This window comes from Leptodactylus fuscus, chromosome 3, assembly GCF_031893055.1.
Source record: "Leptodactylus fuscus isolate aLepFus1 chromosome 3, aLepFus1.hap2, whole genome shotgun sequence".
NCBI classification, from domain to species: Eukaryota; Metazoa; Chordata; class Amphibia; order Anura; family Leptodactylidae; genus Leptodactylus; species Leptodactylus fuscus.
In genome coordinates this window covers 126,213,312-126,235,506 of record NC_134267.1, presented here as the reverse complement: position 1 = coordinate 126,235,506, position 22,195 = coordinate 126,213,312, and the positions used below count along the sequence as shown (strand labels likewise).

The following is a 22,195-nucleotide window of genomic DNA, read 5'->3' as shown; positions in this document are numbered from 1 at the left end:
TGTGTGGGAGGAAACCGGAGTACCCGGAGGAAACCCACGCAAACACAGGGAGAACATACAGACTCCTTGCAGATGTTGTCCTTGGCAGGATTTGAACCTAGGACTCCAGTGCTGCAAGGCTGCAGTGCTAACCACTGAGCCACCGTGCTGCCCATATGTTACAGGATGATGTGCTTTGTCCACAGTATGTGAAAAACTATGCAACTTTGTCATCTTATAAAGTTGTCTCAAGATCATATGGATGCCTTAAGGGGTTCCACCCGTGGCCCTTCTCTGTAAGGCTGGCTTCACACTAGCATCAATGTCCGACAGCTAGTGTCCGATGCTAATGCCAGCCGCTTAACCCCCCGCGTGCAGGCTACGTCCATTCATTTCTATGCAAGCGTGCTGTTCGGATCGGCTGATCCGAACAGTACTCGCTCATCTCTAGTCTTTAAGTGTCCGTTTACAAAGATGTCTAATTTTTTAAGCAGACAGCTAAATCCTACATGCAATTTTCCCCAGTGATAACAGATACTCGCTAGGGGTATGAGCTGCCAGACCCATAACCAACATTTACCACCAGTGAAACCTCAATTAGAGCATATGGTATATTTTGTGCTGTTGAGAGGAGCAAAAACACAGCGCCCATAGGTTCATATTGTCCATAGAATCAGGTTGAGGAACATTTCTTAGAAATGTCTTTTCTATAATGAATTGTTCTGATAAACAGAGCAAGAAATACATTACACAGGACATCTTAGGGTATGTTCACACATCAGTATGCCATCCGTCCATTTGAATTCAGTTTGACACTTCAAAAGGGACTGATGCACATACTGATTGTATACTGACACCTTTTTATGCTCTCGTCCCCTAGAGGACAGATAAGGGGATTAAAAGTAGCAATTGTAAACAGAGTAGAGATAAGGACATTTATTATATCTCCTTATCTTTACTTTGTTTACAATTGCTACCTTTAATCCCCTTATCTGTCCTCTAGGGGAAGAGAACGTTTGCTATCAGCATAAGAAGGTGTCAGTATGCAATCAGTATGTGCATCAGTCCGTTTTGAAGTGTCAAACTGAATTCAAAAGGACGGATGGTATACTGATGTGTGAACACAGCATCATTGAGGTGTTTGAGAAGTTAATGGTCAGGCCTAAACTTAATCACCTCTCCATATCGGCTATATGTTATGTGAAATAGGCCTTAGCACAGAGTGAAGAGCTACATACATGGACATACTGTACTGTCCTCTTCAAGATAATAAACTCAAATGACACAAAATGGCTGAGGTTAGAACTGTATACATTCTGCACCTATTGTGATGTCACGTGTTGTCTATGATGTCATGTGGTGTCTACAATACAGCAGAGATCCACATTATAAAATCATCATGTACTCTATCTATCTATCTATCTATCTATCTATCTATCTCTCTCTCTCTCTCTCTCTCTCTCTCTCTCTCTCTCTCTCTCTCTCTAGCTTCAAAAACAATTGTACAGAACAGCACCAGAAAAAGACCTGACCTGGTCAGTGGGTGCAAGTTCCAAGTGATCAGACATATGATCGCATGTAGATAGTATAACAAATGAACAGCACTCCAAAAATACATCAAAAGAAGGTGAGGATTTATTCCATAGCAACGTTTTGGTTCCAGAAATGGAGGATCTTTCTCCTAGAAAAGCTGGGTGTTAATTATATTAGATAGTACTAATATAAACTTTAAATCCTTCTATGAATAAATCTCCATTATAATATAGGTGAATCGTCGCCAAAATATAATCAAAAATTACCCAACATATCTAAACCTATTAATAGAGAAACGATAGGTAGGTGAATCAAGTATGGATGGATGAAAAAGACTGTAGATGAAGCTTGTAAAGTTAATAGTCTCAATAAAACCTTCAGGGGAGATAGCTCTCATCCTAAATATCCAGCGGGCCTCTTTTCTTAAGATGAGGTTATCCCAATCACCACCTCGTATAGGGGGACTCTTTTAGTTAAGGGGCTTCAGGTGTTGGGAGTCGTCAGTTTTAGGGAGTACAATACAGTTTCTAGTGAGCCCAACCAAAAGTTATTTGTCGCCGTCATACCTTTAGGCTAGTGCTAACTCTCGTGGTTTTAACCCCTATTTGTGATTACCACAGGTAACTTTATGTGCTTTTCCTATTAGCTTAAAGCACCATGGAATTAATGGTGCTATATAAATAAACAATAATAATAATTAGCTTTTACTTCCAGAACCGTTAGTTTTCAAATTGAATTGTTGAATACACATACCATATTTCCTTTTATTTTTGTTTGATTTTCCCAAATATTAACCAGAGACCTGAGCCGCCAAACCCGAGACTGATCTTGAAGGTTCGCCGATCTCTATCCATCAAGTTCAACATTTAAAGGGGTTTTCCATTTCCAGTGGGTAAATGTTATTGTTTGCAAAATTATATTAGGCAATCCCTTTAAGGATTAGTTCTTTTTTGCACGGCTAGCCGGCTCTTGAATAGGCCCGGATGAATGGGCCTAAGCAAGAGGGTGTCTCAGCTGCAGAATCCGCGTGAAATAGGGCATGTCTCATTTTTTTTCCGTTAGCTGAAAAAAATTGCTAGCGGAAAAAACTGCGAGTGACTCGCATTGAAATGAATGAGAGGCTTATTTGTAGGCGAATTTTGAGGCAGATTCTGCGTCAAAATCCTCCTGCAAAAAACTCAGTGTGAACATACCCTTAGTTCAACATGCAATTAAATATAAAGACAAAGCACCAAACACTTTAACAAGACTCTATCATTGGGAAAAGTCATTTTTAACTAATCACATCCTTGCACAGCCGTTAGAAAGGCTATTCCACACCTACGTTTTGTATGTAGATTGCCTCAGTGGTTTCTGAATAAGTCCGTTTTTATTCATATGCTAATGAGCTTCCAACCAGCACAGGAAGTTCCCAGCAGCCTCCTCTCTCCTATTATCTCCTATGTGTGTGTGTGCAAACAGGAAGCTGAGTCAGCAGCAGCAGCCAGTGCATATACTCCCATAGGAAACAATAGCAAAGAGGTGCACGATGTATCGTACACCAGTCTAATTAGCATATGAATAAAAACGGACTTATTCAGAAACCACTGAGGCAATCTACATACTAAAGGTAGGTGTGGAATAGACTTTCTAATGCCTATGCATGGATGTGATTAGTTAAAAATGACTTTTCCCAATGATACAGCCCCTTTAAATATATAATAAAAGATTAGCAGGGAAACTATAAATAGCAGGTTTTAAAACAGAGATATCCATTAAAGACATTAACAGAAAAATGATTATGACAGGTTTTCTTTCTGTTCTCGTCTTATGCTCGGTTCACAGTGGTATTTGGGTTTCCATCCTTCTGGTCCTTGCAGGACTTTTCTCTCTGCCGACTTTAAGCAGATTCTGACTCAACGACGCAATTGTGAATGCAGCCTTCCATCTATTCTTAAAGCTTTCACCATATTTCATTTTCTTTCTCTGAGTCCATAAATGTAATGTCTTCTAAACTCTTCTGTTTCATTTGTGTTCTGCCCGTTTCTTGACCCCAGAATGTCTTGTATTAGTATTCATTGCATTTGTGAGATTTAAGATGTGTTATGATCACTGTTTACTTGAACTCATCTGAAAAATGACTTACAAAGGACAAATAAAACACAAGCAAGAAATCTAAAGAATGACTCAGGAAATACAAGAGCCTGTTTTTTCATGGTTCTTGTAGCAGTCAGATAACACAGTACCTGGAGACTCTGTATTTTTTGATGTTTAATCGATGATAAACTCCATTTCATTTGTAAGTAAAGGAGACATCAAAGGCCATAATCAAATTAAAGAGAAACTACAGGATGTGTCATTGTAAAGAGGTATTATGAGTTTTAAGAAGACAGTCTGACGCTCTTGTCAAAGGGCTGTGTGTGATCTTGCAGATCAGGCTGGGTTCACTTCCACAAGTATTTTCCTATGGAATTTTTTGTTGTTTAGCTCATTCATTAGGGCTAATCAGTGTGTAGCCACTTACTATGGTTTCAATGGCGATTCTGTCACTGAAACTGAGGCAACATAAGGGAGGAAGTTCTTTTTTCAACACACATAAAAAGGAGCGATAGTCACTGGCTCCCAGTGAAAACCATGGGAGGCGGATTAGAGGTGTGTTTTGTAGCATGAAGCTGGAAACATCTCAAAATCATTTTCTATAATTGCAGTTTGAACATACCCAACTGGATGCCACTGGCTTATGTTCATAAGCCCCTGAATGACACTATTTGGGATTAATATGCCCCTCGGTAGCATTGACTGGGGTTAGTAAGCCCCTGGGTGGCACTGGCTAGGGTTAATAAGCCCTTGGGTTGCAATGACTGGCGATTATATGTTCCTGGGTTGCACTGGGTGGAGTCAATAAGCTTCTTGTTGGCACGAGCTGAAGTTAATAATCTAGGTGGCCATGGTAGGTAAATGCACAGTAGTCAGGTCTATCCAAGTGATATAGTTGAGAGTTAGGCACACTCTATTAGACTGTGGCACAGACAGCCCCATATAATGTATTCAATGCTGTACTTGGGTATAACTGGCTGATGTGTATTTCTCCGCTCAGGGGTAAATACCTCACAGTAGCAGGTGGTAAAGATACCACTGATGTATTCCCATCGGCCCTTTGCCAGCCTGTCCTCTCCTACCCTAATTAGCAGCCGCCTGCAGTGCCCTCGCTAATAACAAAGCTCGTCTGCTTTTACCATTTGCAGTTAGTAAGGAGCTTTGTTATAGGATATTGCTATACTGCCAGTATCCTCAAAAGACGGGAATAGTCTCATGCCTATTAATATGTGGAAAATGAGTGTAAACTTGCCTGTACAAACATCTATAAAACCTGTTCAGGTGCTATTGTGACCTCTGCTTGTGGCAAATATAACACATAAATGAAAGGAGGATTGTAAAGTGGTGCATGTTAAGCAGATTTAACCCCTTCTCATCGCAGGCATTTTTCGATTTTGAATCCAACTATCCTAGAGCCATAACTTTTTTATTTTTCCATTGCAGGAAAAATTGTAGTTCATAATGGTACTGTGTAATATTTTGTGCAATGTACTGGAAGACTGGACCAGAACATCCAGCATTAAATTCAATACAAGTGAATGGGAGCTATTCACATGATCCTTATTTTGACCCATGCACAACTTTATCTTCTGTTACAAAAAGTAAACAAACATGAAGATGATAATGTCCATCATGTTGTTTACATTCTGTCAGTGGGTGAGTCTGTGTCCATTCTCTGCCAGGGGATAATCATACACATTAGGTAGAGTGTGTTCCTACATAGGCGTACGGAGACTTGCAAGTCATTCCTGCTCCGCTAGGGATTCTGGGTAAAAAATATGCAAATCTATTCTCCAGGATGTAATTAGGAGAACAGTGCCTCTGTATGCTGCCCTCTAGGGACAGTCCCCTTAACATCATGCATGACTCAGTTAAAAATCCTACTGACATGATGCGGAGTTTATTGCCAAATTAGTATTTCTATTCCAAAAGGAACAGATTCCCAGCTATGGACAACGCTGTTTCAGTCTTTTGGACCTCCTCAGCATAGCGTAGGGATACTGATTTGGCAGAGAGAGACTATAGACCAGGGTCAAGGGATAATCACACACATTCTCTGCAACAGTTAACCCCTTAATGACGCAGGGTAATTTGTATGTTAATTCTAAGTGTGGCTCGCTCCGTTCACTGCTATAGGAATAACTAAAACAGATGAGCAGGTGTAATCACGTATTCATTCATCCACATGGATGCTGTGCTCCCCTCATGTTTGTAAAGTATCTTTATATTTTTAGCATTTTACTTAAATTCACTTTAGATTTGTCCTTTAGATTTTAAAACAAGAGAAGAAAGTTGGATATGAATAAGTTAAAATGCAGTATACCGTATATTACTCTTAACCGCAGATAAGATTTTGGTTTACTTTAGGGCAAATAGAAAAATGAAAACACCTAAAAACTTATTCAGTTACTCCCATTTTTAATCATGGAAATTGACATAACCCAGGCTATAAACAGGGTATGTCATGACTTTCGATGCCTCAAAGTAAGTTGTTTTTTATTACAAATGTACCATAAATGTGTTTTTTTTTTTTTTTTTCCGCTGATGATTAATATGTTAATATTTTCCTTTACAACTTGCAGCAAGCATTCGTTTGACACCAGAAATGCAGGAACATACAGGGGATCTGGAACCAATGAACCTATTACAAGATGATTCAGGATGTGATATTTCTAATGAAGATGGGTTGGAAACATTGACAGCTTCTCAGACTTCTAACAACTGTGACCAAACGTGCAAAAATCTGTCATCTTCTGCATCTCCTTTAAATCATCTTCCAATTATACAGAGCTTTTCATTTGGTGAGGAACAGCTGTCTAGCCAGATACAGTTTCTTAATCATCTTCTTGGTCTTGGAAAACTGACAACAGCACAAAGCCATGTAACAGATTTCGCAAAGTTTGGAAATGACTGTACCGTGATAACTGATTCAGTGTCTGGTTTACTGAATGGTTTACTTAGCTTTTATGAAAATCCTAAACCATCTGTTTTAAGAGTTCAAACGGAAGCCTTTAAAACTATAACAAACCTCCTTACTAACACACGTTTGCCCAAAGATATTCTCCAAGTTTGCATGAAGAGTGTAGAGGATTTTGAAAGGCAACTAATCCACAGCATTTTAACAAATGACAGCATAAACATGGTGAGTGATTCTGTTACTATTGTTGGGATTGATCAACACAGCAAGAGCCACAAACACTGAAAGTCCAGCTTTGGTGGCTATTTTTTTTTCCATTCATTATGTAGCTACTCCCCCAATACATAATTTATTTATCTCACTATTTATCTCCGGCAAGCACACGGACCCCATTATAGTCTATGGGGTCCGTGTGCTTTTACAGCACAGCGCTTGCAATTGCGTTTGTATTCCGTTCGGGAGGTCTCCGTGCGGACTCTCCCTGGACGGAATAAAAAAGCAGATGTGAACAGGGCATTAGTAATGGTATAAAATCATACAGAGCTTCACTGGTTTAAGGACGGGTATAGCGGGACGTGACTAACCACATAACAGCAGGTGTATGGAAACCAGAGACAAACACAAAGCAAAGAAATAGCAAATAAACAAAACAATAATTATAATAGCCAAAATACTTCCTAGAAATAAATTTCCTGCACTCAAATTAATGCTTCCAAAATATTGTGAACTTTTATTAACATCCGACAAAAACGTTTCGGTCATATATAGACCTTCTTCAGTTTGTCTTAAAAATACAAAAGGAAATAACAAAATATAAGTGATTCCATCTCATAATTATAGTACAAACAATATACAAATAACATACAGACAATAGTACACAACAAGGCAATCAATGGTGTTAGATATATAGCCCAAAAGGTATAGGGTTTATAAGACATGTGCATATCTGGGCAACACCATAAAATGAGCAAACAATAGTAGAGCATGCATAAACAGATGAAGTAGGTGTATTCAACAAGATGATATACTGCCAAACCGAATAGGATATGTCGCCGTGCTTCTACTGAGGAATGGTGCCCAGCTTACTAGACAAAATGTTATGTCCTATGAATACATTGGTATCACAAATCCTGTACAATCTTACCGGTGGGGTATAGTGGAAAGTGGAAGCTTCTGAAAGTGTCCAGGTCAGAAAGACAGTAGAGGTGTGGGAGTGTGGGGTTAAAAGGGGATTTTTGGCACCAAGAGCCGTCAGACCGGGAGCCCCGCCCCTAAAGGGGGCGTGGCCCCAAGTCCAAGGACCCTCGGCGCCCCCCACAATGCCATATAGCTAAAGGGGGAGAAGGAGGATGGCGTTGGTGGTATAGAGTGCGGACACAGGTTTCCCCGTGTCCGCAGTGTTATTAGCCGCCCCGTGGAGTGTGGAAGTCGGGCACTTCCGGTTCGTGTGTGCCGCGACCGGAAGTTATGCGTTCCACCGTGGAACGCACAAGGAAGACGGGCACTTCCGGTTCGCGTGTGCCGCGGCAGGAAGTTATGCGTTCCACAGTGGAACGCATCGGGAGAAGTGTATTGCTCAGCTAAGACTGCCGATAATTAGAGAGTGCAGGCGAGTCTGTCATTGTGGGGGGCGCCGAGGGTCCTTGGACTTGGGGCCACGCCCCCTTTAGGGGCGGGGCTCCCGGTCTGACGGCTCTTGGCGCCAAAAATCCCCTTTTAACCCCACATTCCCACACCTCTACTGCTCTTTCTGACCTGGACACTTTCAGAAGCTTCCACTTTCCACTATACCCCACCGGTAAGATTGTACAGGATTTGTGATACCAATGTATTCATAGGACATAACATTTTGTCTAGTAAGCTGGGCACCATTCCTCAGTAGAAGCACGGCGACATATCCTATTCGGTTTGGCAGTATATCATCTTGTTGAATACACCTACTTCATCTGTTTATGCATGCTCTACTATTGTTTGCTCATTTTATGGTGTTGCCCAGATATGCACATGTCTTATAAACCCTATACCTTTTCGGCTATATATCTAACACCATTGATTGCCTAGTTGTGTACTATTGTCTGTATGTTATTTGTATATTGTTTGTACTATATTTATGAGATGGAATCACTTATATTTTGTTATTTCCTTTTGTATTTTTAAGACAAACTGAAGAAGGTCTATATATGACCGAAACGTTTTTGTCGGATGTTAATAAAAGTTCACAATATTTTGGAAGCATTAATTTGAGTGCAGGAAATTTATTTCTATTTTGCTATGGCTATGAGAAGCCTTTTCCTGGCACCAAACTTCTTGACCGAGTGACGGCACATTAAGATTTTGCAAAATACTTCCTAGAGGCCAGGTATATTGGTGTGGGACAGGTAACAATAAGCTAAATCACATTTTAAATGTAAATGGTCACTACCTTTACAGACAGTTTAATCTAATTTTATAGAGCAAGTGATTCTGGACCAAAATGTAATGCATCTTAATTAAAAGTGTGCCTTTTTTCTGCCACTAGGTGTCTCCCTTCTAGCTAATGTACTGTTAACGCTTTTGCAACCAAGGAAGTCCATCTATAGATAGAGACAAGACAGAAAGACAGTGAATAGAGAGGAGAGAAAGGCAGTGAATAGAGTGGAGAGAAAAGCAGTGAATAGAGAGGAGAGAAAGACAAAGTGAATAGAGAGGAGAGGGGTTGATTCTCCTAATTGCGTGCTCAGACATGTCTACAAAACTGTTGCTGTGTGCAACAGACTAGGGATTCTGCAAATCTCAGGTTTACCATCACTGTTATAGGATTTAAAAAATGTAGTAACCTCTTGCAAAAACAGTTTCAAATCATTAAATCATGATAAGGAATTGTTGGCATAAACATCACCTGGATAGGTTCAGCGATTATTGATTATTAGTTTTTGCTGGATGTTACTACATTATTTTATTACTATCCTATATTTGTGTTGCAGATTGCTCTAAATAAAGCTATTGGATATTATTCCTGATTGCTGAATGCCTTCCATTTCTCTAGTGTGTACTTACTTTTCTGTCAATCGGTGCATCTCTGCTGAAATACCTTGTAATCTGCTATAATCTATTGGGGATCCCATCTGTAAGAATTACACACTTCTCACTGAAACCAGTGCGCTGTCCATGCAATCCACACCATGTATACTGGAATAAAGTACCATATTTTTCGGACTATAAGACGCACTTTTTTCCCCAAAAATTTCGGAGGAAAATGATGCTGCGTCTTATAGTCCGAATGTGGGGGGAGGAGCAGATTTACAGCATGGCCACGCTACTGCCACCGCTGGTTTTCTGCAGCGGCAGGAGCGTGGCAATCTGTAGTCCCCGGCAGCTAAAATACTCCCTGGCATCCGCCGGTCTATTACAGCAGATGCCGGGGACTGTCTTAGCTTCCGGGGCCTGCAGATTGCCACGCTCCTGCCGCTGAAGAAAACCAGCGGTGGCAGTAGCGCGGCCATGCTGCAAATCCGCTCCTCCTCCGCAGGTCCCGGCAGTTTAAAGTTAGCCCCGGGGCCGGTCCCCACCGGCCCCATACCTTTAGTGATGCAGGCCGGCTCCTGCACGGCGAGGCCGCAGGAGCCGACCTGTTCTGATGACAGCCGGGAGCCTAATGAAGGCTCCCAGGCCTGTCATAGATATACACTCACCGGCCACTTTATTAGGTACACCATGCTAATAACGGGTTGGACCCCCTTTTGCCTTCAGAACTGCCTCAATTCTTCGTGGCATAGATTCAACAAGGTGCTGGAAGCATTCCTCAGAGATTTTGGTCCATATTGACATGATGGCATCACACAGTTGCCGCAGATTTGTCGGCTGCACATCCATGATGCGAATCTCCCGTTCCACCACATCCCAAACATGCTCTATTGGATTGAGATCTGGTGACTGTGGAGGCCATTGGAGTACAGTGAACTCATTGTCATGTTCAAGAAACCAGTCTGAGATGATTCCAGCTTTATGACATGGCGCATTATCCTGCTGAAAGTAGCCATCAGATGTTGGGTACATTGTGGTCATAAAGGGATGGACATGGTCAGCAACAATACTCAGGTAGGCTTTGGCGTTGCAACGATGCTCAATTGGTACCAAGGGGCCCAAAGAGTGCCAAGAAAATATTCCCCACACCATGACACCACCACCACCAGCCTGAACCGTTGATACAAGGCAGGATGGATCCATGCTTTCATGTTGTTGACGCCAAATTCTGACCCTACCATCCGAATGTCGCAGCAGAAATCGAGACTCATCAGACCAGGCAACGTTTTTCCAATCTTCAATTGTCCAATTTCGATGAGCTTGTGCAAATTGTAGCCTCAGTTTCCTGTTCTTAGCTGAAAGGAGTGGCACCCGGTGTGGTCTTCTGCTGCTGTAGCCCATCTGCCTCAAAGTTCGACGTACTGTGCGTTCAGAGATGCTCTTCTGGCTACCTTGGTTGTAACGGGTGGCTATTTGAGTCACTGTTGCCTTTCTATCAGCTCGAACCAGTCTGGCCATTCTCCTCTGACCTCTGGCATCAACAACGCATTTCCGCCCACAGAACTGCCGCTCACTGGATGTTTTTTCTTTTTCGGACCATTCTCTGTAAACCCTAGAGATGGTTGTGCGTGAAAATCCCAGTAGATCAGCAGTTTCTGAAATACTCAGACCAGCCCTTCTGGCACCAACAACCATGCCACGTTCAAAGGCACTCAAATCACCTTTCTTCCCCATACTGATGCTCGGTTTGAACTGCAGGAGATTGTCTTGACCATGTCTACATGCCTAAATGCACTGAGTTGCCGCCATGTGATTGGCTGATTAGAAATTAAATGTTAACGAGCAGTTGGACAGGTGTACCTAATAAAGTGGCCGGTGAGTGTATATTACTATCGCGGCTGGTCTATGACACTCCGCGATAGTAATGTATAGAATCTCCCATAGACGGCAATACACTTGTATTGCCGTCTATGGGACTTGCAATCAAATGATTGCAGGTTCAAGCCCGCTAGGCGGGGGATAATAAAATAGTAAAAAAAAAAAAAAAAAAAACACTTAAAAAAAATATAATAAAAAATAAAATAAATAAAAGTTCACCTCCTTTCCCTAGAATACATATAAAAGTATAACATTACTGTGAAACATATACATTAGGTATCCCTGTGTCTGAAAATGCCCGGTCTACTAATATTTTTATGTACAGTGAACGTCAAAATCAAAAGTGCTAAACCGCCAGGTTTTTCTCACTGTTTTGCCTCTGATTTAAATAAAAGGTGATCTAAGCAATAAACATTTCCCAAAATGTTATAACTAAAAAGTACACCTGGCCCCACAAAAAAAACGCCCTATACATCCCCGTACAGCTGCAGGGTCACCTGTCAATGTGGTCTTGCAGCTGTTCCAAAACTACAACTCCCATACATTAAATATTTTACCATTTTTTGCCTGAAATTTTTTTTTCCCTATTTTTCTCCTCTAAAACCTGGGTGCGTCTTATAGTCCGAAAAATACGGTAGTTTACTTTGTAAATCAGGCAAGTGCTTTAGCATAAAATGCCTCACAAAGAGTTAGTACCATTCAGAAGCAAACACATTATATAATAGGCCTTTTTAGACATTATGGAGTGTAAACCTAAAATGTCATTCAGAACCTGCCCCAACATGTTGTGTAATATGTAGGGCTATTGTAGGCCAAGCCTAACCCGCCCAACTATGGCACCAACTTGACTCCTGAGCTAGTGCCATGTTTAAAGCTGTACATATACGGTGGATGTTCAAAAGGGGTTAAAGTTGCTGTCCCACAAATATTAATTGCACAAAAACAAAAATCTGTTTTCAGTTGGAATCTTTAATCCCTTGTTGTTGCAGCACATTTTTATTTTTTTTGTTTTAATTTTTTTTCTCCCCTCTTTCCAAAAACCATAACTTTATAACTTTTTCATTATCCGTTCAAATAGCCATATGAGGGACAAATTGTATTTCCTGATGGTTCTCTTTAATATTCTGTTTGGAAAAAGGCAATCAAAAGAACACAAGAGCGCACCATAACAAGTATGTAACAGCAAAATTTAGCATCATTTTGTCTCCCCAATTGAACAATTGTTATGCTCGAGTGACCTAACAGCAAAATCTAAAGTCTACATCTATTCCGTGACTACCCCTTTACATAACTCTAGCTAAAACTACAGTGTACCTGAACATTGCTTCTAAATATATTAATCCTTTTATTACTACAGTCTTACTACAGCAGAAATTACAACCAACATAACAATGCATCGTGTTTCAAACCCTTATGGGAACTTAACAACAAGCTTTAAGTAGCATACACAATACTCTCCCCCTGCATATTTTAATAGTATTCCTTATATAATTGTCTTTTGACTAAATAGCGTACACAGGATGCTTTTCTCATGGCGTTGACTGTATGCTTAGCAGAGAGACACTGGAGGATGTTTACCCGAAGAGAATGAGATAATCCAGCAGTTCAGAGTCTCTAAGCAACTGTGAAACGTATAGACTATATGTAAACAAGACAGAGAATTATATACACTAACTTGGTGTCCCTGGTGTACCATACACATATTACAAGATAAGAATTTTGATATACAGTATATGGAAATGTGTTGCACTTGTTTCCGTAGGATAGCAAATGTGTTTACCTGCATACTGATAACTCCTTCTAAGAAAGGAGGGGCCAAAAATGAGTTATAAGAACAAGATGAAGGATTGGTTTTAATAAGTTATAAATTTATGTGAACAGCATATCCGCTAAGATTGGTTTGCCTGGGGTCTGACTGTAAGGACTAGAGATGAGCGAACACTAAAATGTTCGAGGTTCGAAATTCGATTCGAACAGCCGCTCACTGTTCGAGTGTTCGAACGGGTTTCGAACCCCATTATAGTCTATAGGGAACATATACTCGTTAAGGGGGAAACCCAAATCCGTGTCTGGAGGGTCACCAAGTCCACTATGACACCCCAGGAAATGATACCAACACTCTGGAATGACACTGGGACAGCAGGGGAAGCATGTCTGGGGGCATAAAAGTCACTTTATTTCATGGAAATCCCTGTCAGCTTGCGATTTTCGCAAGCTAACTTTTCCCTTAGGAATGCATTGGACAGCGCTGATTGGCCAGAGTACGGAACTCGACCAATCAGCGCTGGCTCTGCTGGAGGAGGCGGAGTCTAAGATCGCTCCACACCAGTCTCCATTCAGGTCCGACCATAGACTCCGCCTCCTCCGGCAGAGCCAGCGCTGATTGGCCGAAGGCTGGCCAATGCATTCCTATGCGAATGCAGAGACTTAGCAGTGCTGAGCCAGTTCTGCTCAACTACACCGTGTGCCGGTCAGCCCATCTGATATAGCAGAGCCAAATGTGCACACTCGGCTCTGCTACATCTGATATAGTGTGCACATCTGATATAGTGTGCACACTCGGCTCTGCTACATCTGATGCAGCAGAGCCGAGTGTGCACACTAGATGATCCTAGATGATCCTCCTGCTGGAGGAGGCGGAGTCTAAGATCGCTCCACACCAGTCTCCATTCAGGTCCGACCTTAGACTCCGCCTCCTCTGGCAGAGCCAGCGCTGATTGGCCGAAGGCTGGCCAATGCATTCCTATGCGAATGCAGAGACTTAGCAGTGCTGAGCCAGTTCTGCTCAACTACACCGTGTGCCGGTCAGCCCATCTGATATAGCAGAGCCGAGTATGCACACTCGGCTCTGCTACATCTGATGCACACTCGGCTCTGCTACATCAGATGTAGCAGAGCCGAGTGTGCACACTGCTACATCTGATGCACACATGATGCTACATCTGATGCACACTCGGCTCTGCTACATCTGACGTAGCAGAGCCTGCTACTGCAGAGACTTAGCAGTGCTGAGCCAGTTCTGCTGAACTACACCGTGTGCCGGTCAGCCCATCTGATATAGCAGAGCCGAGTGTGCACACTCAGCTCTGCTACATCAGATGTAGCAGACCGAGTGTGCACACTCGGCACACGGTGTAGTTGAGCAGAACTGGCTCAGCACTGCTAAGTCTCTGCATTCGCATAGGAATGCATTGGCCAGCCTTCGGCCAATCAGCGCTGGCTCTGCCGGAGGAGGCGGAGTCTAAGGTCGGACCTGAATGGAGACTGGTGTGGAGCGATCTTAGACTCCGCCTCCTCCAGCAGAGCCAGCGCTGATTGGTCGAGTTCCGTACTCTGGCCAATCAGCGCTGTCCAATGCATTCCTATTGGAAAAAGTTTATGTCACAAAAATCACAATTACACACCCGATAGAGCCCCAAAAAGTTATTTTTAATAACATTCCTACCTAAATAAAGGTTATCCCTAGCTATCCCTGCCTGTACAGCTATCCCTGTCTCTTAGTCACAAAGTTCACATTCTCATATGACCTGGATTTCAAATCCACTATTCGTCTAAAATGGAGGTCACCTGATTTCGGCAGCCAATGACTTTTTCCGATTTTTTTCGATGCCTCCGGTGTCGTAGTTCCTGTCCCACCTCCCCTGCGCTGTTATTGGTGCAAAAAAAGCGCCAGGGAAGGTGGGAGGGGAATCAAATTTTTTTGGAGTTTGCCACGTGATGTTCGATTCGAATCGAACACATCGAACAGCCTGATATCCGATCGAACATCTGTTCGATAGAACACTGTTCGCTCATCTCTAGTAAGGACCACTAGAGATCAGCCATTGTTACCTGACTGCAGAAAGCTAGGGATGATGAGTGAGCACCGCAGTTTATGATATGTAAGCAATGTAGGGAGCTGTGGTCAGGTAAAATCATCTAGCCCGTGGGGTTCCCGAAAGTTGGATCCCTGATGATTTAAAACTGATGTTCTATCTTAAAGATAGAGCATCAATTCTAAGAAAGTAGATAACCCCTCTAAGATAAAGGTTTGTTATCGTACCGTGTTAGCTAGTGTGTATGCAATATAAAAAACACAAAACTTGCGAGTCTTCAGTAGGTGATACCTTTTTTTAATGGCTAACTCAAAATGATGATAGAATATATCAAACCCTAACCCTATATTCTGTCATCATTATGAGTTAGCCATTAAAAAAGGTATCACCTACTGAAGACTCGCAAGTTTTTTGTTTTTTATATTTCAACCCCTCTAAGGGGGCGTTCACACTACCATCTGTGTCCGACAGGTAGTGTCCACTCCTAGTGTCCGCTCAAAATCTCTCACGGCCATTAGGAGCGGACACTAGCTGTGTCCGTGACACCTGTCATTTATTTAAATGGGCATCGGGTGCGTTCTTTTGCACTCCGTGCCTGTCCTTCCCTGTCCGCATGTAAAGATGTCCAACTTCTCAAGCGGACAGAAAAACCCGACATGTAAGGCTCTAGGGAGCATATTATACTCTTCAGGGTTGCTGTGGAGCATTGTACTGGTGGGCCTCTGGGGAGCATATTATACTTTGTGGGGTTACTGTGCAGGGCATATTATGCTGTGTGGGACCACTGTGGAGCATTATACTGTGAGGGGTCTCTGGGGAGCATATTATACTATGCAGAGTTACGGCAAGGAGTATATTATAATGTGTGTGGCCCCCTCACTATTTACATTGCATGCCATCTGTTTTATAGCATCTGTGTCATTTTATTACAGGCTGTTATTACATTGCATGCCGTTATAAAGCAGATACTGTGTGATGTAAATAGTGAAGGGGTCAGGGTGCTCGCAAAAGCATCATGGTCTCTTCAAACAGCTGATGCATATATGACGTTTCCCAGACCTCACAGCTTCCAGTATTGTTTACATGGTGGGCGCTGTACTGTTCACTCGCTGTATTCTATACATAAAGTTGTGGGTACTATAGTTGTATCCCTTTCAAGTCTCTGAGATACCACTGCAGTATCCATAACTGTCACTATCAAGCATATAGAGAAGGGTTACCCATATTAAAGTTTGTACTGGGGACCAAAATACTTTAAGATACAATGACTCTTATTAATTTTTTTAAAAAATTCAAAAATAAAGTAGTAACATACAAAGTCAGCAAATCACTAATATGTGGAGGCAAGTATAAAATTGCCATAAATCTGAGTGGACAAGCAGCAACAAACAAGAAAGATAATCAAAGATTAATGTGTAAAAGTCCACACATTGAGGATATCAAGGAGAGATGTAATATATACAAGTGCATTGTGGGTGGAGGAGAGGAAATGCTTGAGTCTCAGGTATGTGAAAAGGCACTTGTTGGTTAACGGATAGGTATTATGCAAAGACTTCAGTTACGCTGCTCTCTGCTGCACTTAAAGACGGCAATCTTCACTATAGTATGGAGCTGATCAATCATTATTAAGAACAGCAGCTCCTGGTAAGTGGCCAATTCCCAGCCCATGTAAAAGAGTCTTAGGGTTAAGCCCCACTTTACGGAAATGCAGATATTTTTGTTGCAGATTTTGCTGCGTTTTTTTGAGCTAAAGCCAAGACTGGATTTAGCAGAATGTAGAAGTATAAGAGCTTCCTATATATTTCCCATTCCTTTTGTAGCCATTCTTAGCTTTGGCTTAAAAAACCGCAACAAAAATCTGCAACAAAAAAAGCTGTGTTTCCGCAATGTGGGGCCTTAGCCTTAATATGCCATAACTACATGCCAGAATGGCTACTGAAAAGTCAATGTACAACCTGGTAACTGATTATATTCATAAAAAGGATTCCTTTTTATCAAGTAATGTGATTTGCTTATTCCACATTGCTGCTTGTTATTGTAGTTCTGTATTTGTGAAGGTCTGTCTTTTGACTCTGTATATCTCAGATAGTGCTGACATTTTGCTCTCAATACTAGGAAACACACAAGTGACTTTGTGATAAGAGGAACAAATTGCGTCATTACTCTCCAGGCATTTGTTTTTGCAAATCTTTTATATGCAATAGAACACAATCCTGGTATGATAAGTGTCACGCGGAGATAACAGCATTTTTAATAACCTGTGCTCATTTCTTTCACCTGTAATTGTTTCCAAGGTGTTTGTTGGCTAACATTTAATGCCATCCTTGTTAAGTATATGCAGCCATCCCTTGTGACAATTCCTTAAGGGAGTTATATTTTTATTATTATTTTTTAAGCTTTGTAATATTTTAATTTTTACTCTTTTCTCTAAGCATGCTGGTCAATTCAGTTCAGTACTAGAGATGAGCGAACACTGTTCGGATCAGCCGATCCGAACAGCACGCACCCATAGAAATGAATGGAAGCACCTGGCAAGTACACTTTGCCGGCGGCCGGTCGCCGTGCCAGGTGCTTCCATTCATTTCTATGGGTGCATGCTGTTCGGATCGGCTGATCCAAACAGTGTTAGCTCATCTCTATTCAGTACCATGACCTGCTTAGGATCACCCACTGTAAATGAATCCTTAGAACTGGCCATAGATCAGTTGAAAGGGGCTCTATCACTGGGAAAAGTCATTTTTAACTAATCACATCCTTGCATAGCCTTTAGAAAGTCTATTTCACACCTACCTTTAGTATGTAGATTGCCTCAGTGGTGTCTGAATAATTCCGTTTTTATTCATATGCTAATGAGCTTCCAGCCAGCTCAGGAAGTTCCCAGCAGCCTCCTCTCTCCTATTATCTTCTATGTGTATGAGGCAAACAGGAAGCTGAGTCATCATCAGCAGCAGCAGCCTCCCATAGGAAACAACTGGAGAGGAGTGCACGATCTATCGTGCACCAGTCTAATTAGCATATGAATAAAACCAGACTTATTCAGAAACCACTAAGGCAATCTACATACTAAAGGTAGGTGTGGAATAGCCTTTCTAAAGGCTATGCAAAGGTGTGATTAGTTAAAAATGACTTTTCCCACTGATAGAGCCCCTTGAAGGTGTTGGGGAGCTTTTGGCCTTGTTATTTACCGAGCCACATTACATGTACAATAGTGTCCGCTCTTTAGCTCTAATTTAATTAAGGCTCCAAATTAATTATAAATACATGCTAGCACAGCCCTTTACAAGCTGCAGTTCACAACACAGTCACAAGGTGGCCTCTTATGTAGGGGATAATAAAACTGCCCCATTGTGTATGGTTCTCTAGGCTCTGATTGTATTAAAATGGTATTACAGGATTATATACCTTTTGGATCCTGTTGCAGACATTTCATACTGGCTTCTTAATGTCACCAGTAGAGGGATGATGGAAGCTTACATACTGGCCCAAAGAAGTTTCTCACACCCCCCCCCCCCTACTTACTTTACATTATTTCTGGCATAAAAAGTCAAGACTTTTAAAATATCATTTGTGGACAAAATTTTGCACCATTGTCTGAAAAAAGGCTGTGGCAAGAGCATACTGTTTACAGAATTTAGCATTTCCACCAGAATTATCATAATGTACACCAGTTTTCTCCTTTTGTCAGAGTAATGATAATAAAATAACTTTTTGAACTTCTCAAAGTTTTTGATTTTTGTAAAGGTATTAAAACTTAACAAAAATTAACCAAATTTAATATCACTGACATCATAATGACACACAGAATATAAGTAACATGTCACGTCATACTACATGGTGAAAGCAGTAAAATAGAAACCCATAAGAATATTGCAGATTTTTCCATTTCAACCCTATTATGATGGCAAAAAAGGAAAAATCTGCAATATTCTACTATACTAAATACTAATATACTAATACTAAATTGTAACATTATAAAGTACAATTTGCCCTCCAAAAAAAGTTAGAAGAATTGTTGTCTTGACAATAGGAGTGTGTGTGTGTGTGTGTGTGTGTGTGTGTGTGTTTGGGGGGCGCTGTATACTTAAAGGGGTATTCCCACGTCGCATACTTACCAGTCTTCGTTTCTGTGAATTCTTCTGTCTTCCGGCTTTGTCTCGTCATTGGTGGGCGGGGTCACATATGCAAAGCCAAGCGGCGAGATGCCGCCGGCCCTGCGTGCGCGCTCATAGGGTGTCGGGTCTGTATTCGCATTGTGAAGGCTAGACTGGTGTATGAGCGTGCACGCAGGGCCGGCGGCATCTCGCCGCTTGGCTTTGCATATGTGACCCCGGAGCGGAATAACCGCATCGCTTCTGCCGCTGCTGGCTTCATGCAGGGCAGAAGCATAGCGATGTTGCTGGCTTCACCTGTGCTGGCGTCTAACTGTCCCCAGCATCCGCCTCTCTATTACAGCAGATGCTGGGGAGTGACGCCGGCACAGGTGAAGCCAGCAACATCGCTATGCTTCTGCCCTGCATGAAGCCAGCAGCGGCAGAAGCGATGCTGTTATTCCGCTCCTCCGCCCCGGAATAGCAGCATCGCTTCTGCCCCTGCTTGCTTCATGCAGGGCAGAAGTATAGCAATGTTGCTGACTTCACCTGTGCCGGCGTCTAACCCTGCATTGGCGGCCCCCCCCCCCCCTCCAGGCTCGCTCCCGTGCACTTAGCCCCTCCTCCCTCCCGCCTGAGAGCAGGCTAATACATCACTTGACTCAGGAGCAGCTAGGTCAGGGCTGTGGCCACAAAAAAATTAATAAAGTAAGATAGTGGCCAAACAAAGCAATTTTGCTGAAACAATGTATTTAGGAAAAGTCTTACATTCACATTAATAAGCATTATAGATAGGATCCTTGTGACGGGACAACCCCTTTAAATTCAAGCTCAATGGCTTATAATGGAAAATACCAGGAATCGCGCTTTCTCCAGACAAACAACAAATCATACAGGATAGACCACCAGATATTTAGAATAACATACCCCTGGCTTTATTAAGAAAATAATATGACAAAGATAACGTATTTCGGGGTTTAAAAAGACCTTTTACTCAGATCAGACGACATATAACACATTGTACTCCAAAGCATATTTAAAGTAAGTTCACACAGGGTTTTTTGGTCAGGATTTTGAGGCCATGTCCACCTCAAAACCCTGTGTTTATGATTGTTTATTGGTCTGTTAGTTCTCCAGCACATCTCATCCTAGTTAGTACTGTTTGCAGCTGCACTTATTCTTTCGCTAGGGGGTGACCACTTCTAGATTCCCAATCCCTAGCCTCTTTCAGCTCTCATACTATCTCTCTGTTAGGTCTTTGTGTTTAGAGAGCCAGTAGTTGTCGGGGCCAAGCTTAGCTTGGGTACAGCTGACCAACACCCGCAGGCAGGGCCTAGTCAGCCGTCGTAGTGCCAGGGATAGTTTTCCTACCCCATTTCCATAGAGGTGCAAAAAGCATTCAGTATCACGTTTGCTCGGGGATTGGTGCAACTGTGACACCACTTATTTCTTTCTTCACTTAAAAAGGGTGTTTTTTTATTTCCATGTAAATTTGGAAGAATATTTGTATCTGTTTTAACTATTTTAAAAAAGCAGAAATGTGATATGAATGGAGCCTAGATGTGTTACAATATGTGTGCATGTGTGTAAGCTGTGTGAACACATTACTATAAATGTTAGCAGTCTAGGATTCTCAAATCGGTTGTTGAGAAAATAGAACAAATTAGGGTGGCAATCCTGCATGCATCACCTACCTAAAAATTGTTGAAGATCAAGTATATATTAATTAATTTTTTTAAATTAATTTTAGTTTCAGATGCAACTATCGAAAGTAGATAGTTTACGCCAGCTGGGAAAATGTCATGCTTTGCAGGGGTCCTTAATAAATCTACTTTTTTCAGAAGTAAAGAACTATGTGGATGATCTTCTCCAGCCACAGGTTTGTTTCTCTTATTTTATTATTTTATAAAGAAATTAAGGCATTATTCAACTGTACATAGGATGCAGAAACTTTTTTTTTGTTATAGAGGTATTTACATTGAGTAAATGTAAGGGTACCTGAGTTTTTGATAAATTATGTATTTTCATGCTAGTTATGGCACTATTTGGACAGATCTCATATATGCAACATATATATTAAATAATGCCTGTGGTCCTACACAAGCATAATCATTTCAAAACAACTTCTCTTCTGACTCAGTATGGAGATGTGAAAAGAAAACAATTTTCTATGTGTTTTTCCTGTTCCATGCAGAGCTGTCCTTATCTTATCACAGGCACAGATCTCGGCACTGATAATCAAACTTGAGAATCTTCAGTAGTTGATACCTTTTTTAATGGCTAACTAATAATGATGGTAGATTACAACATTTGGAAGCTCTGGGCTTTTTCTTCAGGTATATCTAAAAACAATTTCTGAAGGCTGTATATTTATGTAAAGAGGGACACATACCTATAACCTTCTTCCGCCCTCCCTCCAAGAATTCTAGTCCTAGTGTCCCTCTGTACATAAATATGCAGCCTTCAGAAATTGTTTTTAGATATACCTGAAGAAGAAGCCGAGAGCTTCGAAACGTTGTAATCTACCATCATTATTAGTTAGCCATGAAAAAAGGTATCAACTACTGAAGACTCTCAAGTTTTTTGTTTTTATATTTCCTACCCACTGCTTACCACGGTACAAAAACAAACATTTTCCTTATACTAAAGAGCTGTATCTGTAAGTAGACACAGACAACAGTACCTTTTCAGAGATTGTGCCATGGAATAGAATATAACTGTCTGATCATTGGGGGTCTGACTGCTTAGCACCCTCAGAAGAGCATGAATATTATGGCACGTCATACATTCTCACTTGTGACCCATTCATATATATGGAGCTGCCAGAAATAGTCAAGCACTGTGGTAACCTGCCCCTCCAATCACACGACACATGGGATCTTCATTCTCAAAATCAGATGGGGTCC

At 41.6% G+C, this 22,195-nt stretch overlaps 1 protein-coding gene across 1 annotated transcript in view; it reads left to right on the top strand.

Moving 5' to 3' along the window:
* The window catches only part of MEI4 (meiotic double-stranded break formation protein 4), a 58,888-nt gene that overhangs the window by 5,487 nt on the left and 31,206 nt on the right, over window positions 1-22,195 (top strand). The window contains exons 3-4 of the mRNA XM_075269536.1: window positions 6,171-6,730; window positions 21,040-21,168. Coding sequence (XP_075125637.1) covers window positions 6,171-6,730; window positions 21,040-21,168 — 689 coding nt within the window. The remainder of the gene's footprint in view (window positions 1-6,170; window positions 6,731-21,039; window positions 21,169-22,195) is intronic.